The 16,252-nt window shown below is 39.9% G+C and overlaps 1 protein-coding gene and 1 long non-coding RNA gene across 5 annotated transcripts in view; one reads left to right on the plus strand and one right to left on the minus strand.

The window, feature by feature from the left end:
* Positions 1–16,252, plus strand: part of LOC107996454 (ecdysone receptor) — a 107,914-nt gene that overhangs the window by 80,540 nt on the left and 11,122 nt on the right. Inside the window, exon 1 of one of the 4 annotated variants that reach the window (XM_062078771.1) lies at positions 7,315–10,132. The exons of the other annotated variants lie outside the window; for them this stretch is intronic. Within the exon in view, the coding sequence (XP_061934755.1) occupies positions 9,814–10,132 (319 nt within the window). The 5' untranslated portion in view covers positions 7,315–9,813. Of the gene's footprint in view, positions 1–7,314; positions 10,133–16,252 lie in introns of those variants that run through there. 4 annotated transcript variants of the gene reach the window in all.
* On the minus strand, positions 6,807–7,582 carry LOC133666611 (uncharacterized). Its single transcript, XR_009830992.1, has 2 exons — positions 7,443–7,582; positions 6,807–7,316 (listed from the first exon to the last, which is right to left on the minus strand). It is a non-coding gene; the product is annotated as an uncharacterized LOC133666611 (long non-coding RNA).

Consider the following 16,252-nt stretch of genomic DNA (forward strand, 5'->3'; position numbering starts at 1 on the left):
CATTAATTTGCCGTAACATTATGTAATAATGGATCGTAGGAGATTATCAAGCGAGAAAGGAAAAAAAAATTTTTCGCACGTAGAAAGGGAGTAATAATCGAAGAAGGATTGCCGGTTTAAAAAGCTGGGATCAAGTATAATATACAATAGAATTTTTTGTACATGTTTCTAAGTAATGAAACAAAAAGTTAATTTTTCACAAAACGCGAATCAATTTTGTGTTTGGCTGCTATTTAGATATGATATTCTCTGAAAAAAGAAATTTCTATCTTAACGGACCTGACCTGTCAATTTTTAGTTTTCCCTCGGAGAAAAAGAGGAGGCGCAGCGTCGAATACGTGACAACTTTCGGAAACAAATTTATCTATCTCCTTTTCTGTTGAAAAATGAACGATCCGACGTGGAGCGATACAAATATTATAAAATCGACGATTCTCAAACGAGCGTGCTCCCGTTGTGCACGAATATAAATACATATTTATATTCGTGGATCGATGGAATTTCGAAGGAAGGAAGAAAAGAAAGAATTAGAATTGCAGCGCGGAAGGAGAAAAATAGAGATTGGACATTATCGAAGCAAGATTGCAGGGGGACAAGATTCGTTTTCTCGAAACTCTGTATAATAATATAGGAGAGGCGTCGATTTGAAATGGCGAGCGAGCACGGAGAGGAAATTATTCGCAAGGAACATTCGAAACGTGGCGAGTCGCGTGCAAGAAGAGGAGCGGTCGGCGATTGTTCAAGGACGTTCGGTGCAACGCGTTTTCTTTTATTATACAGCTCCTCTTTCCCAGCCCTGCTCCTTCTCGAAATTACTCACTCCACCGCTATTTTCACCAGTCATCGCGACTCGGAACCACCAGAAAAGAATCAATCATTGCACGAATAATTACGCGTCGAGATTTATCCAACCAATCCTCGAAAGTCATCTCCTCGAAAAATTCCAAAAATTCGGGGGATTTTAAAATCGGTGGAAGACTCGGGATCGAAAAGTGTTGATACAAACTCTTTCTTTTCGAGGAAGGGTGTCCCCTTGAATCGGCACGCTCGTTCTTCCAGGCTGGCGAGCCGGGGCCACCCGAAGACGGGCCAAGGTCGATACGGGGAGGAGGGTGTTGCGAGAGGGGGGGAAGGAAACGGAACGGCAGCTGTCCCGTTTCCAGAATCGCCGAGTGGCGCGTGCGCGCCACTCGCTTGGAGGTCATCCGTGCGATTTGCCGGAGGAGTTCACAGGTAGACCGGGGTCGGCCAGGGCGGGATCCAGCCCTAACCTCGATTCGAAGGCCCGTGGCGAGGGCACACCTGACCCGGATCAACCTAGAAACCGAGAGCCGGCCACGCTTCACGGTTCAGGTTCAAGTTCAGGGTTCCTGAAACCTGCACGCACCGGGGCTCCCCTCCTCCCTCACTCTCCGTCACGCGCTATCTCCAACAGATTTTTGATCGAAGGCAGCAGAGGTGGCGAGGAATTGTTACTCTTGTCTCGAGGGCTAAAATTCACTCTCGGTGTTTGTTTGAGTGTGGATTCTTTTTTAGAATATTCACAGACTAGATTCCTACTGACTAGGTTAAATGGCTAGATCTATCCTTTCTTTTTGTCTGAAACTAGAGCTCGGGGGTCAGACAACATCTTTAATATTATTTTCAAAGTTTTCGAGGTTTGATTTTTGAATCACTTCTATTCATGAAGAAATTAATAGTAGAGAAAAGCATGGCGAATGTGGAAATGTAATAAGAGATTTAAGAAGGGTGGATACATGAAATAGTGCGCGAAAGGAATAATTAAAAAAATTAGAAGAAAAAGTATTATTGCTCCACTGACAAACCGAGGATGCATCTTGGTAATTGCTTCGTGAATAAAGCAGTAACGTAGACTTTAGATATACGAAATATTAAAATACAAAAGTTACATGCGTTAAGTTGCGCGTGAAATCACAAATTAGTGGAAAACGTTTTCAAATATTCCTGAGAATCGTATCGTTATTTCGTTGCAACGATGCTCTTCCTTTGGCTTAGGTCAGGATAGGGCACGATCCCTCGACTCGAGATAGACACGTGCAAGACACGAAATCGAGGATGGCTCTTAACGCCCTTATTAGCGATCTCGTTACGTTATTCGAAAGGCACCCTCTGTTGAATTTCAATTTTCCTCAGTCAGATTTCCTTGAAGATAACATCTGGAGTGGCGCTGTTAAACGAGCTCGAATGGAGGGGGAGAAAAAAGAAATCACATTTGAATAAAGGAGACTGGCTATTAAACGGCCGAAACGCGGCTGGTTGGTCTCGAGGAGGGGAATGCAAATCGAGGATCGTTGAATAATCGTTGGATCGATCGGTCGGAAAATGCGGCTATGTAATTCGAACAGCGCGACGAGGTGAAATGAGGAGAAAAACTTGGAGTTGTCGCATAACGGTTGGAAAAAGGTGCCCGAGTGTCAAGAGCACGTTTCTTTTTTTTATTTTTTTTTTCTTTTAGTCGCGACACGTGTATGAATACACGTTGGTTGGAGGTCTCGTTAGCGGTATTATCGGTGACTAACGATCGCGATCGTCAAGGCCTTAAGCTCTGCTCGACTGACGCGTCGCTAACTCGCGGATTCTGCCTCTCTTTTCTCGCGTGGAAAAGTTATGTCGCCCAGCGATATATAACCGGTTGTTGTGCAGTATTTTTGGAGCTCGTTAAAAAGTTTTTCTTAAAAAGCATCGTGGGCGCATTTCCTTATCTCCCTTATCGCTCGAACTTGGGTCGTATTGAAATAGACGCGCTGAGAGATAATCGGGGAAAGAGTAAAGGAGAAGGAGTTTTTATTTTCTTTTTCGTCTTCGTTGCATTTTACGGGCAAATTGTTAATTTATTAGCGTTAATCTGTCGGCGAAGATAATTTCATCTGGAAAAAGAAAGAGCAAAAGAGGTGGTAAAAATTGGAAAGATTTCAGTCTTCGGTTAAAAAAAGAAGAAAAAGGGAAAAGTTATCGATTCTTATCTTATCGAAATGGCTTCGATTAGAAATACCTTGTATTTTTATTGAAATTATTCTGTAAGTGCGTGTAGGAGGAGGAAAAAATCATTGCGACGTTAACGTTGCGGAAAATAAGAGAAGTTCTGTTCATCCTCGAACGCTCGTGCAATACGCCGAAACTTCAAACAAGATTTCAAAAGTAGCTTTGAGAGAATCGATCCTTTGGTCTATCCGGGTGTCTATTTTTAACACAGTTTATATTTAAAACTTTACAAGATCGAAGTTCAAGAAATTGTTCGTACGAATTCTATTATATTCGCGCAATACGAAATTTACATATGATTATCGCGGGAACGAAGATATCCGTAGTTTCGATATTTTCGCGCGACAAAACACCTCTTAAAATTCTCTCCAATTTTCTTTCGGACGAAACTCGGAAAAAATTCGACTCGAGTTTAATTTAACGGCGAAAAAAATCGCGAGACGAATGCCCCGTTTGGGCAAAAACTGTGCTCGAGACGAGGAACTGTTCGTGGCCCAGAAACCGAGACCAGAGGTCGGTGGTACGTAGCGCTGGTCAAAGATCTCTGCGCGACGAAGAGCGCGGCCACTGTAACGCTTGTGCGGCCTCGTCCGATCGTTTAGCGTAGTTCACGAATGAGCCTTAATCACGGTGACCTCGTGCCTCTGTTTACGAGCCGAGACATCGTCACGCTGCCGAGTCTGTGTCATCGATTTTTACCTTTCCTTCGGAAGAACTCGCTCCTCTTTTTTTCTCCCCCTCCCTTTTCTTCATTGATGCAAGTGAAATGCGATACGCGCGAATAGGATCGAATTTCTTAATCGAACTCTTAATATCAACGATGGAACTTTAATTATTTGCGTAACCCGATATTCGAAAACAACTCGGCTAATTCTTCTTTCCTCGTCAATTTCTCACACTTGTATATATATGCACGTAAGTACGCGTGCATCTCGAGTCGGAAATTCCTTTCGAGGTATTTTTCGTGGGAATTCCTCGCGGAACGATCGATATTTTTCTATTCAATCAATATTGGTTCCAACGATAACAGTCTAATCGCGAATTAAACGTAATTTGCCGGCAAGGAAACGATTTGATTCGATTGGAACAAATTATTTGGAACATAACGATATTGAATAGAAATGCGAATCGGCTCGGGTTTGAAACGCAATGAAAAATCGTTTCAACGTTTCACGGTGGCGAATATCGTATCGGCCTTGGATTGGCTGTTATTAAACCGCTATCACGGCGCAAAATGCGTTCGACTTGTTTGAATGAATTCCTAGCATCTCGCATGATTCTTTTTACGGCTATGGCTATTAGTCACGCATCGCGTACTACCTATAATAGGCATTCACTTTGGCTTCTTCCGTTCCTCGAGGTACAAATACCCCGTGCAACACTCTCATCGTCTCGCCGATTTGCATTTACCGACTGCGTTTCGTGTGATAAATCTTATTTTTAATAACGTATTAATTAGAGTTACACCTTCTCTACCGATTACCATTAATTACGTTATTTCTTCTCTTAACCATCGAGCAACTACGGATTAAGAAATACAATTTACTCGAAATTCCTTTTCTAAATTTTTTAAATTTTCGCCTCGGAGAGGTTGTTCGTCTACATTTCGTGCAACAAAAGGGGGGAAGAGGAATTTTCGTTCAATAACGTGTTGATCTTAAGTTAGTCGAAATTCGAAATTTATTCTTTAAATTTTTGCCTCAAAGAGGTGAGCTGCTACCACCGGCTGTTTCTCGAGCTGCAACAGAAGGGGAGGGGAAGGAAGAAAGGGAAAAGTATTCTTCCATAGAAATCTCTATTTGCACAAGGAATTTCCCTCCCTCTCTGTCCGTCGCTGAACCTTTGTCCCTCGCAGACTCTTTCTCCAACTCCCGAAGGCGGAAAATCCCGTACAACTGACCACGGCGTTTTTTGACCAGAGAGCGGACGGTTTAGAAATTCAGCCACGGTTCCAGGTCGCGCCGGGGGTTGTCCCCGTTTCTCTTGGCCGTGACCCACCCCGACAGCCCTGGCTGGATGAAGCGACATCCACCAACGCACACGTGCACCCTCCGATCCTCCGTCCATCCCTGTGGAAACCGTAACAGTGGCTCGCAAACTTTTTTCCATCATCTTTCGACGAAGAAATAATCATTGGAAGAATGAAAAGTATAGAATTTGATCCAATTTGATCAATCCTGCCGAATTACTCGCACTCTGCACAAAAAAGGGCGAAAAAATTCGAGCAGAGAATCATTTGTTGAACGATAGTGATGAGTTTGATGAGTCTGAGGCCAAGTGCAGAGAGCAGCCTCGATTGAAAAAGAACGTGGGTCGCGACATTCACCGCGTTTCCCGGCGAACGTCTATCGGCACACATCCGAGCGTGCACCTGGATACGCGTGTTGGTCCAGGTGTGTAGGTGTGCGCGGGCGCATGCGTCGGTGTGTATTTATTCAGGATGTAACAGGTGGATGACGTCACGGCCAGGGTAGCAACCCCCCACCAGTCGGGAAAAGGGTGCCCCTCCATCGAGCGCGCCCATTCCGCAACTTGGGGGACTTGGCTCTAGCAATGCGTGCAGGGGCAGGCCAAGTTCAATACACAAAGCATTGTTCGTGCCATTGTTGTACCCGTTTCGTCGCTCCTCGCATTCAGACACCTTGGATCTGGTATTTAGATTTTTTTCTTCTTCTTCTTGATATCTGGATCTTTCTTCTTCATGGAGAAGGGAGAAGAGGTCGATTCGCTTCTCGCGTCGATCAATGAAATTGTAAAATAAAAATGAGCGAATCGGCTGATGTCGCCGCTCATTTGCGATCGTCGCTTTTTCCTTTGTGAAGTGAATACAGAGGGAGGGGAAGAGGAGATTGTTCGAAGATTATTTGACTAAGAGGTTGTATCTTTCGAGGAAGAATATAGTGGGCGCAGTTTGCCAAGTTTGTTTTCGATGGCCGTAATGGAAAATAGAATGTTGCGAAGTATTGAAAGGAAGGAATCTTCCGGGAAATCGATTCTTTGCTTAACCCTGAAGTTAACGTGGTTCTTTTAAATAATCAATTTCGCAGAGTAACCGACGCCTAGTTCGAGCACGTTCGAAAGCAAACTTGGGGAAAACTTGGGATGATTTTTTGAAGGAAAATGTGTAAAAGGGAGAGAGAGAGAGAGAGAGAGAGAAGGAGACTAATTACGTTAAATAAATATCGAAAATTAATTAATGGGCAGGTTTATCGGAGTAATATTAGAAAATTAAACGCTTATATAAAGCTGATACATGCACGTTTCATTAAAGTCTTTCAATGGCGTGTCCAATCGAGTTCCAGGAACGCACAACGAGTTCGATTAGAATGAAACGAGCTCGGCAGAAATTGTGGCCAATTAAAAGGAACTCTTGTCTGGTTGGCCGTATCGATTTTCGAGGATCTTGAACCGATTTTCCAATTCAATAAGAGACGTTCCATCGCAGTCTCTGAATTATTGTATTCATCTGGATTATCGTGCTGTGTGCATGCGCATCTTTCCTTCTTCTTCTTCTTTTTTTCTTTTTTTTTTTATCGTTCCGTCTTACAAGGCACTACCAAGTTCGCGATAAAAATGCAAACAACAAAAGCCACGTCAAAGGTCATGACGATGACTAAGAATTGGCGATGATAATTTGGCGAGATACATGAAAAATGTTTTGCACTATTTTTCTTAAGAATTGATCGATCCTTCCTTTCGTTTTATTCAAAGATTTCGAGATCCTTGACATATTTCATCAAGATAATGGGAAGGAATGTATGGAATTGAGAGGAATAGTGAGAAATTTATGAGATTGCAGAAAATAGAAGAAACGTGTATATTATTATTATTATTAAAAATCAGTCGATTTTGAATGGAATATTTAAGAAAATTTTGAAAATAATTGAAAATCGAATATGTTTTTCAACGAAGAGAAATTTTATTTTTCCCAGATATAAAAATTAAAATCGCTTCGAAAAAAAAAACGAGGTCATTGAAGTTTTAATTGTAAAGAAATCTGAATTATAAAGGTCAGAATCTATATCAAAGGACTTTTTAACAGGTGATTCTTGATCGTGATTACAGCTTCTATTTAACTCGGTATAGAATAAACTTATCCGTGTAAAAAAATATTTACGAACAATAAATATTTAGAAAAACTGGGAATAATTATCATGTTTTCACGGGAACGAGCAACGAATCGAAGTTACTATCTACTATAATATGTTACTCTCATGGGAGACATTAAAAACTCGTTAAGACGTTAGATTCATTTTATACGTCTTGGGAAAAAGTATACAATGTAACTCGTAATTTTGCTCAACGACTTCAATCTGGAAAAAATAAAGGAAAAAATATATAAAACATAGTAACCTTAAAACTGATATACACATCGCGGAATTTTTATCGAATTCGAATAAAACTGTATAAATTTTTATTAAAACAAGAGGATTAATTACCTTTCTATGAGAAATAAATAAATTATGAATTGATACGGTTTATTGAAAGTATTAAAATTATTAAGCAACTTGCGGATGTTTGTTCCGTTATTTGCGAATGTTTGCAATTCATATTTTTATGAAGATAACTGATCTATATAAAGATTTGTTTCACCAATAATTGTAATGAGCACTTTTTAATATAAATTTTATATCTCTACACATTCTGTACACATATATGGACGATCTTATTAATTTTATAATTTATTTAAAATGAATCGATTTTGATTATTAATTCATAAAAGTCAATTTTATCGTGTTAAAATATTTTATTAAACGCATATATATATATATATAACGATAATAATAAAGGAACTTTCTTTTACGTTGTAAAATAAAATTTTATCCATGATAAACGAGCTTCTCGATATCATAAACGATAGCATATGAAATTAAATTATATCACGAGCGTAACCGTACTGCAGAGAACGTAATACTAACGTGGAGTAAAATGATGCTGCAGATGTTTCCCCGTAAAGAAGGGAAAATTAACGTAGTAGGTGGAAAACATCGAGGCCGTAGCGCAGAAAATACTGCGTTTGCGCAGCGCAGGTATGGGGCACCTTATAGTGCAGGGTACGCGCGACAGTGAAAGTAGCGAGAAGTCGGGCGCTGATTGGTCGGTTGGCGGCCGAGGTACGTCGGAGCCTGGCGGGCACCCTCGTGCCTGCACGGCCAGGCCGTACGCCTTCAGTCAGTGGCGGACCGTAGACTCGGCAACATCGTTTAGTGTTGCGTTCGTGTGTACATGTTAACACGCAGCCTGCCATCTACGAAATAAAAAAAGGATAAACTGAAAGGATAAAGAAGAGAAACACCTAGCATTCACGTGTGTGCGAGTGTGTGTTTGTGTGGTATCTGTGTTGATTGCATTATCGGAGTATTGCCGGCGGAGTCGTATAAAATTTGTGTGCACGCGTGTGTGTGTATGCCCCCAAGTGTGACGTAACGCGTTGCTACATCGTCGTGTTTTGTTTATGCGTCGTACAATCGAGCTCTCGCACGATTGTCGTCAATGCACACGTGCATATCGTGGATGAGCACTGCGCGGTATGCAAAGCTCGAGTAAAACTCGAGAAAGATGTCTTCGTACTTTTTCTGATCTGTTCCGCAGCGATCATTCCGGAGGAAAAAAGAGAAAAAGATAAATGAAATTGTCGTAAAGGTGGTGTGGAGATAAGTGCATATGTGTGCGTGGTCGCACCAAAGAGAAAACGAGAAAGTAGAAAGAGAAAAGGATACGACGAGAAACTCGGTCGTAGAAAAGGAGTGAGAGAGAAGGTTGGTGAAGACGGAGCAGCGTGGAGGAAAACGAGAAGAAGGAAAGAGAGAAAGAGTGGCGCATATCAGCGTGACGGAAAAGTGGAACGAACAAGAAAGAGACTCGCTCGAACGAACGTACACACGTTCTGCTGGTGACCTCGATACACGGAGTACCGACTGTCCGTTCTCGTCGATCGTGCGCAGCCTCAGATACGGAGAATTTCGCCAGTGAAAATCATGCATTTCTACCACGGCTATTCGGCTGGTTGACGTTCTCGAACAACGCGGCGTGCCTGTGATAGAGAAAGATAAACAGGCTTGCTCACTGGCTGCCTGTACGTCATCTCTTTCTCTCTCTCTCTCTCTCCTTCCCTCTCTCCCTACCGCCCGCGTCTACTGCGTTCCCTTTTGCGCGATCGTGACCCCGTTTCTTCGATGACCGACACTCCGTGGCTGCTTGGCCGCCATTAGAGGAGCCGAGAGCAGGGGAGAGAGAAAGAGAAACGAGAGCAACCGAGGCGAAACGAAGACGATCGTAGTCTCCCGTCACGAGCTCCCTGTCTATGTTCACGTACACAGGCGTTTATCGCACACATACGTACACACAGAGAAACGGCCTCTGACGATATATGTGTTCGTGCAGCGTGGTATTGCGTAGAGGAAGAGGGACACGAGGAAAAGCAGCGCGGCCAAGCGAGACGGACGATGCGTGAGAGCTCGGGGACCATGGACTCTTGACAGTGAATCGATTCTCTCGCGCTGCCCTGACCTCGTATTCCTTGCCGCAATTTCGGTCGACGAACGAATTATCGAGGTCAACGACTAGCGTAGTAGTTTCGTACCTCGTGTAAACAGAGTGTATTGCACGCCGTCGCGAAAGGAAAAATCCGAGGAAATAATCGAACGTTAAACGAGACCACGTAGTTATACGTGAACAATAAAGCCGCTGTGCGTGCAACACGGCACAGTGGCCGAGATTTTTTTCCCAACGGAAGTGACGACGAAAATTGAGACGGTGGAGTCGAAGGAACAGCAAACGGTGGTCCTGAAGGTGGAGCAGGCTGACGAGATGCTGCAGACGGTGCCTCGTGTGCCTGTCGCAGGGATTAAGCGACGATGGGGTAACAGGCACACCGGAAGTCTGCAGGAGTCGAGTCCAGAAGTTTCAAGCAGCGGCGTGTTATCGCCACCACCGAATTTTCAACCCTCCACGCCGGAAAGTGCGGTTGTAAAAAACGAAGAACTCCAGCTGTGGGATTTAGACCTTCATCGGGGTCTACAGACGAATGGGGATCATTATCGGGCTACCATTACCGCCACAACTACCACTACAGTGTTGCCAACGGTCACCGATCCTGCCTCACCATTCACCACCACCCCCATCGAAGGTTTGTGTATTGGTGACTTTTCTCTCCGTCGTGTACCATTTATCGCATTACGTAAGCGAATCGTTGATACTTGCACTTGAATTGTCGCGTATCAGGATGCTTTTGCCAACGTCATTCTTTTAAACAAAAATTATATGATTTTCCTTTCTTGCTATTTAGATTTCTAAATTATTGAATCGAATCTTTATAGAAATTTTACGACGGATACCATTTTTTCTGATGATATTTTTAAAGGATCTTTTATTCAAGAGGAAATCCAACGAATTTAAATAGAGACTATTTTTCATTTGGAAAACTTTTAATTGGCTAGAAAAGAAAAAAAAATGTTTTATTTAACAAATCCGCAAGTATTAATTCACGCCTCTTATAATTAGTAATATTATCTCTTATTTCTGTGTATGAAGTCGGATAGAAAAGGAAAAAAAATGAATGAATTATAATTTTAATGCAACTTTTCTCTACTTCGATGTTTTTATTTATTCACATAATTTTTTCACATTACAATGGAATAATCATTTTTGCTTTTAATTCCAATTTAATTTCAAATTAAAATCAATTATAGCTCAATTATAAAATTTTTTTTTTCTATTCTATTTCTTGAAAAACTTGAAACAATTGAAGTAAAATATGCTCGAGGGATCGAAAGTCGAAGAGTTGACCGCCTCTGCCAGCCAATAAACGTCCTTTAAAGGTGATCGACCTACACACGTTAGCTTGGTGTTTCGTTAGAAAGCGACGAAACTGGTGTTGTTGTTTTCTTTTTCTTTTTTTCTCTCTCGAAATACCAGGCGTGCCTATTTTTACCTGGTTTTCTTTTTCTCTAGCGGGAAATCGTGTCGAGGCCGATCGAACCGGATCAAAAGCGAGAAACAACGTCCTCATAGGACCCCGTAACGGCATTCGTCATCGATTGCGCCATATTGCACCATACCTGGCGCCTATTGCACAATTCCACCATCTTTCTGTTTTTTTATTTTTATTTTTATTTTTTTTTATTTCTCTATCAATTATTCTTTTTATTTGTTCACTTCCTTTTGAATTTCTCATTTCAGCGTTTTATCTTTTTCCCCCGTTATCGCTGTGTTACAACTTGTTGCAGTCCACAAACTTCCTGAAACTTGTGTTTGTTTTGTTGAACGATTATCTACTTTGCAAATGATCAATTTTTTTTATATTATGTCAAATAAAAATTTTATAGTTTTGTCCATGCCGCAGAGAATTTTTCTACATATATAAATAATTCTAGTGCATTTATAATGCTTTGATAATCTGAATTAAAATTTTTTTCAGTTTTTTTATGAATTAAAAAGATTCAATATTACAATACAAATGATATATGATTGTGATCTTCAGATGATCTTGATAGACGACAAGTTTTTGATAGTAATGATTATTACATAAAAATAATGAAATATTTAATTGATCGATACTTAAAAACTTTGTGAAACTGGAGAAATGATCTCGATCTTCTGCGAAGAATGATCAATCTTTTGAACCAACCAACGTGAAGGTTTACCTTGTACAAGATCAATTGATTGCACGGGACGTAAAATTAAAATTATTTCCTGGAATGTTTAATTATCGATTTCCGTAACTTCGTAACAATTTAATTATCATAGATCATTGCATCCGAGACATGACGTACACAATGACGCATTTTATATATACGTAATTCTGTCGTTTGTTCCGTCAGTTCAGAAACTGAGTAGTTTTTCTTATTTTATCACAATGAGTCACCGTCCTCTAATTAAATCTAGTTAATTTATATTTATTCGATTAATGGAATTAAGAGATTTTAGAAGGTCTGAATTAAATTACGATCAATTACGGTTTGCTGTTTTTCTTTTATTTTTAAAAAATGACAAGAATATGGAAAAATGTATAAATATCTCATTGGCTAGAAAATTTTGTCGAAACATCAACCGGATTTCAAAGCATAATTCGTAAATTCTTGGATTCAATTATTAAGTAACGTCAATAGGATAAATTTCTTTGAATAAAATTCTCATTCGACTCGGTTCAAATTCATAGAAAATGCGATCTTTAATTCGAATAATAATTCGATGATTTTGAAATCCCATCTATCGAGAACTCGATAAATTTCTCGAACGAACGAGAGAGGAACACCTTCCCTTCCTTCTCGATGTTTCGTCTCATTATTTTCATTCTCATGCTCTCTTCACGGGTTTATTGCATCGTGTGACGTGTGTCCACCGCTGGTATGTATATATCAGCTTTAAATAACACGTTGTGTCACGTATATGTCAGTGCTCCGCTCGCGGTGGGACCATTGTGTTTTCGTTTGCAGTCGCGGTACCGATGACCCGGAAACTAGGTCACGGTCCTTCGGTTTTTCCTCCTGCCAATGATTCACCACAAACAGGTTATTCTTCTTATCTTGTAACATTTTTTCTCTCTCTCTCTCTTTTTTTTTATCTTTATATAAGATCTGACGCAGAAAAATTGTATAAAAAAATTCCTTACTCTACATCGACGTTCTATTATTATAAGTCCTAGGGAATTATTTATCGCGTACCGGCGTTCTATTCTAGGGAATTTTTTCTTTTACTCTACAAATAAAATAGTTAAACTCTACGCAACAGCGGATTTGTTTCGATGATAATTGAAGATTCAAACAAACCAACCGCCTAATTTAGCGATAGTGAAATACGGTGAATGCGTTTGGGAAATTTTCAATCAAAAGTAATTGATCCACCGACGAAATGTCTCGAATCTTTAAATATATCGGCCAACGATCGAGTCGAAAGGATCCGTTCAGTCGATGATAAATAAATACTCATATAATTTTATTTTTATAATTTGTAAATTGAAATTAATTAATTTTATATTGAAAATATAATGTTTTTTTAAACTATGCTTTATTTTAAATATTTCAATTTAAATTTTTAAAAATAAATTAAATAATTAGCTAAATTCCATTCCCTCCCTCCTCCCGCAGTTGTGAATGCAGCGGAGCGGGTGCACGCGGTGGATCGTTCCTCGACGCCCCCCGTAATCGAGATGCCGGAGTAGTCCGGGCCCCGAAGTGCACGTGATACCTCTCGAAATGGGTCATCGAATTCCACGCGAGAACCGGGATAATGCCGATCGCCTCCTTCGAACGTGCTAGATACTCGTAGGGGATTCGTAAATATTCGGGCACGAATATTCGGCGGCGGTGGACCGTTAGACGCGTTGCGCCCGTGTTGTGTACCGAGGGACTGGCTCTACACGAAAAAGAAACCATTCGAAACTCGTTCCAAATCGTGCCTCGTAATACACGTAACCGTTTCTCTCGAAGGAGACTCGACAGAGGACGAAGGAATTTTGTTTCTTTTCTCTACTTTTTTTTCCTCTCCCCCCTCCCATCATTGTTTTGCTCGTTCGACTCGTATTAGTCGTGTTGGTCGTACGGTATATCTGGGAGAAAAAAAGTATTCGTACGTTAATACATTTATTTCGAATGGTTATATAATTTTGTTTGTGTGTTAATATTAACGATATTAAGTTGGAAAGCGTAGAAGGGAGGGAATCGATCCAGTTTTTATTACACATTTCCTTTTTCTCACCGTAAATTGTGAATTAAAAAATTTCAAATTTTCACTCGTATCCCTCGATTGAAGTTTGGAATTATATAAACAAAATTATAACCGTTTCGCAGGTAAACGTATCGCAGTGTATGGGTAATTTTTTTCAGATAGGTCACATATGTTTGCTTGAAGGAAGGAATAATATAATCGAAGAATTGTTTTCTATCGGATCCACGCTATCTTTATTCGTCGCTTTCGATTATTAGAATTTAATTATCGCGGATATAATAAATATACAATCGGTGTTGTAAACGTGATCCAACGTTAGATTTTCAATGATCCGATCCAGCGTTTGAAAAATAATCTTGTCGTATCCCGTAACATTCGAATATTCTGACCTTTCGGAAGAAAACTTTATCCCCTGACATTTCGTGTTATTATCCAATGTTTAAAAAAATAGCGGGTAAAAAAAAAAAAAGAACAAGATAAAAATATCTTCCGTATTTTAATTTTCGTATTTCGATTGTAAAACGCTAATTTTAGCAATTTTAGCGGAATGGAATATTCCTATTTGCCTTCGGTCATTTCGTTAGGCGAATGTAAAAAGAAAAAAGAAAAAAGATAAAAGAATAAATGCCAAAGTAGGAGGATCTGTTTCGTAATTTGCAATCATTACGCGCGATTCTTTGCAAGTAATTAGGAAAGTTCCAGAGAACTAGCCGTATTTGTGCGACACGGAATGTGAAAGGACGACGCAGCCGCAAAAATTTTTGCACGTTTTTCGACGCCGATTTCTGCCCGAGTCTCATTAATTTCTGAAGCTTTGCTCGTCCAATTCGCACGTCTGCGACGCTCGAGGGGAATGAACCGTGACAATATTTTTTTTTTTTCACGAAATATCGTTGGCAAAAATTTTGATTGATCAAAATCTCGTTGCATGCTTTCAAAAGTTGTTATTTAAGTTACCGATAATAAAAAAAGAAAAAAATCTGTCGATACTCGTTAATTTAATATCTAAGCGTTTAATCTTTTATTCATTATATTTAAATTTAAATAGAAATATCCGTTTTTAAAATCTTCGAAACGGAATCCTCGTGAATTCCACGACTTTTTCCCGTATTAATCATCCGATTATATTAATCACATAAGCATCCTCGAAATAAATTTTTACTCAAATAACTATGTAAATCGTTACCTTATTCATTAGTCATTTATTTCCTTTATATTTATTCGCACGTTGGAAAAGATGATAAATATTTTTAATGAAAATTAAATTTTCATGTGTAAATTTAAGACGTTCTTTTTTCTTCTTCTTCTTCTTCTTCTTTTATTTTTGTTTCTTTTTGCTTTCAACGTTTCACACACGATCGTGCGTGCAACGATTTCGTTCCTAATCTTCTTCGTGTATTTTTCGGGGTAAAATGACTAACAATAGGCAGCGAATAACAGTTATATTAAAGGAGATTCGAACGATGCTAATTACACGTAAATTGCACCTTTTGAAGATGCACAATTTCAAGGATTCGTAACGTTACTGCGTTAATTCGTTTCCGCGCAAATTACCAGCCGACATAAATATTTAGATTTAATTCGCGTCTTTCGCTTTTTATCGTTTCTTTGTTGTCACGTTAATAAATTGCTATTAGAAAGCGAGTTTAAACGAGACAATTTCATCTGTAAAAATATAAAATACATATAGTTGTTGTTTCTTTAATTCATTTCGTCTCGATCATTTATTTCAACAGAATTTTCTTTTCAAACTTTTCGTCCATTCCTTCAACCTCTTAATCTTAATCGAATCTTTAACTTGATTTATATCAAAAAAAAAAAAAAAAATCCGTTTCATCGAGTTCTTTCTCCACTCGCATTCCACCACGAGATGCTTCTTAGCACGTATAATAAGAGGTTACAGAAAGATAGGGAGGGGAAGGGCCAAATTAAGGTGTGGAGGGGGTAAGAGAGGGAAAAAGAGAAAAAGGCAGGAAGAGGTCAGTAGGTCACTCTCACTCGAGAAAGAAGAGACTCGATCGCGTGGAAGGAAAGGACGATAATCCAATGTATCAGGTTGTACTTTATAAGGTGATCGAGTTTTTTCTTCTTCCTTTTCTTTCTTCCCTTCCTTCTAAATCGAGGTCTCCCCGCTTAGAGGTATCCACGTGCGTATCTCGAGTTCGACCGAACCCGAAACTGTGGCGTAATGGGACAAGTTCTCGTTTAAATTTCCAAGACTTTTCGTCATCCAAACGGGTTTAACTTTGGGTTTCCAACTTTGATTTTTTATTTCTTCCTCTTTTCTTCGAGAGAAATCGTCGAAAGTGTTTTTATAATTCGAATGAACGAGGAGAAACAGAGAGAGAGAGAGTAAAGAGCTACTCTATTTTCAATCTCCAATCCAAATATTCCCGCTAGACTAACATCGTACCGATTTATCAAGCGATAATCGTTCGATATCGCCTTAAATCTGGTCGCTATCTTCCTTCCCTAGCCAATCGCCTCGCAAGAGAAAAAACTGAACTGAAAGATCGGTGTAGAGTTTCAGAGGGTGGGGGAAAGAGCGTTCCCTGGATACTCGAGCCGTTGGAGATCCGTA

This window comes from Apis cerana, linkage group LG8 (assembly GCF_029169275.1).
Source record: "Apis cerana isolate GH-2021 linkage group LG8, AcerK_1.0, whole genome shotgun sequence".
Lineage (NCBI taxonomy): Eukaryota > Metazoa > Arthropoda > Insecta > Hymenoptera > Apidae > Apis > Apis cerana.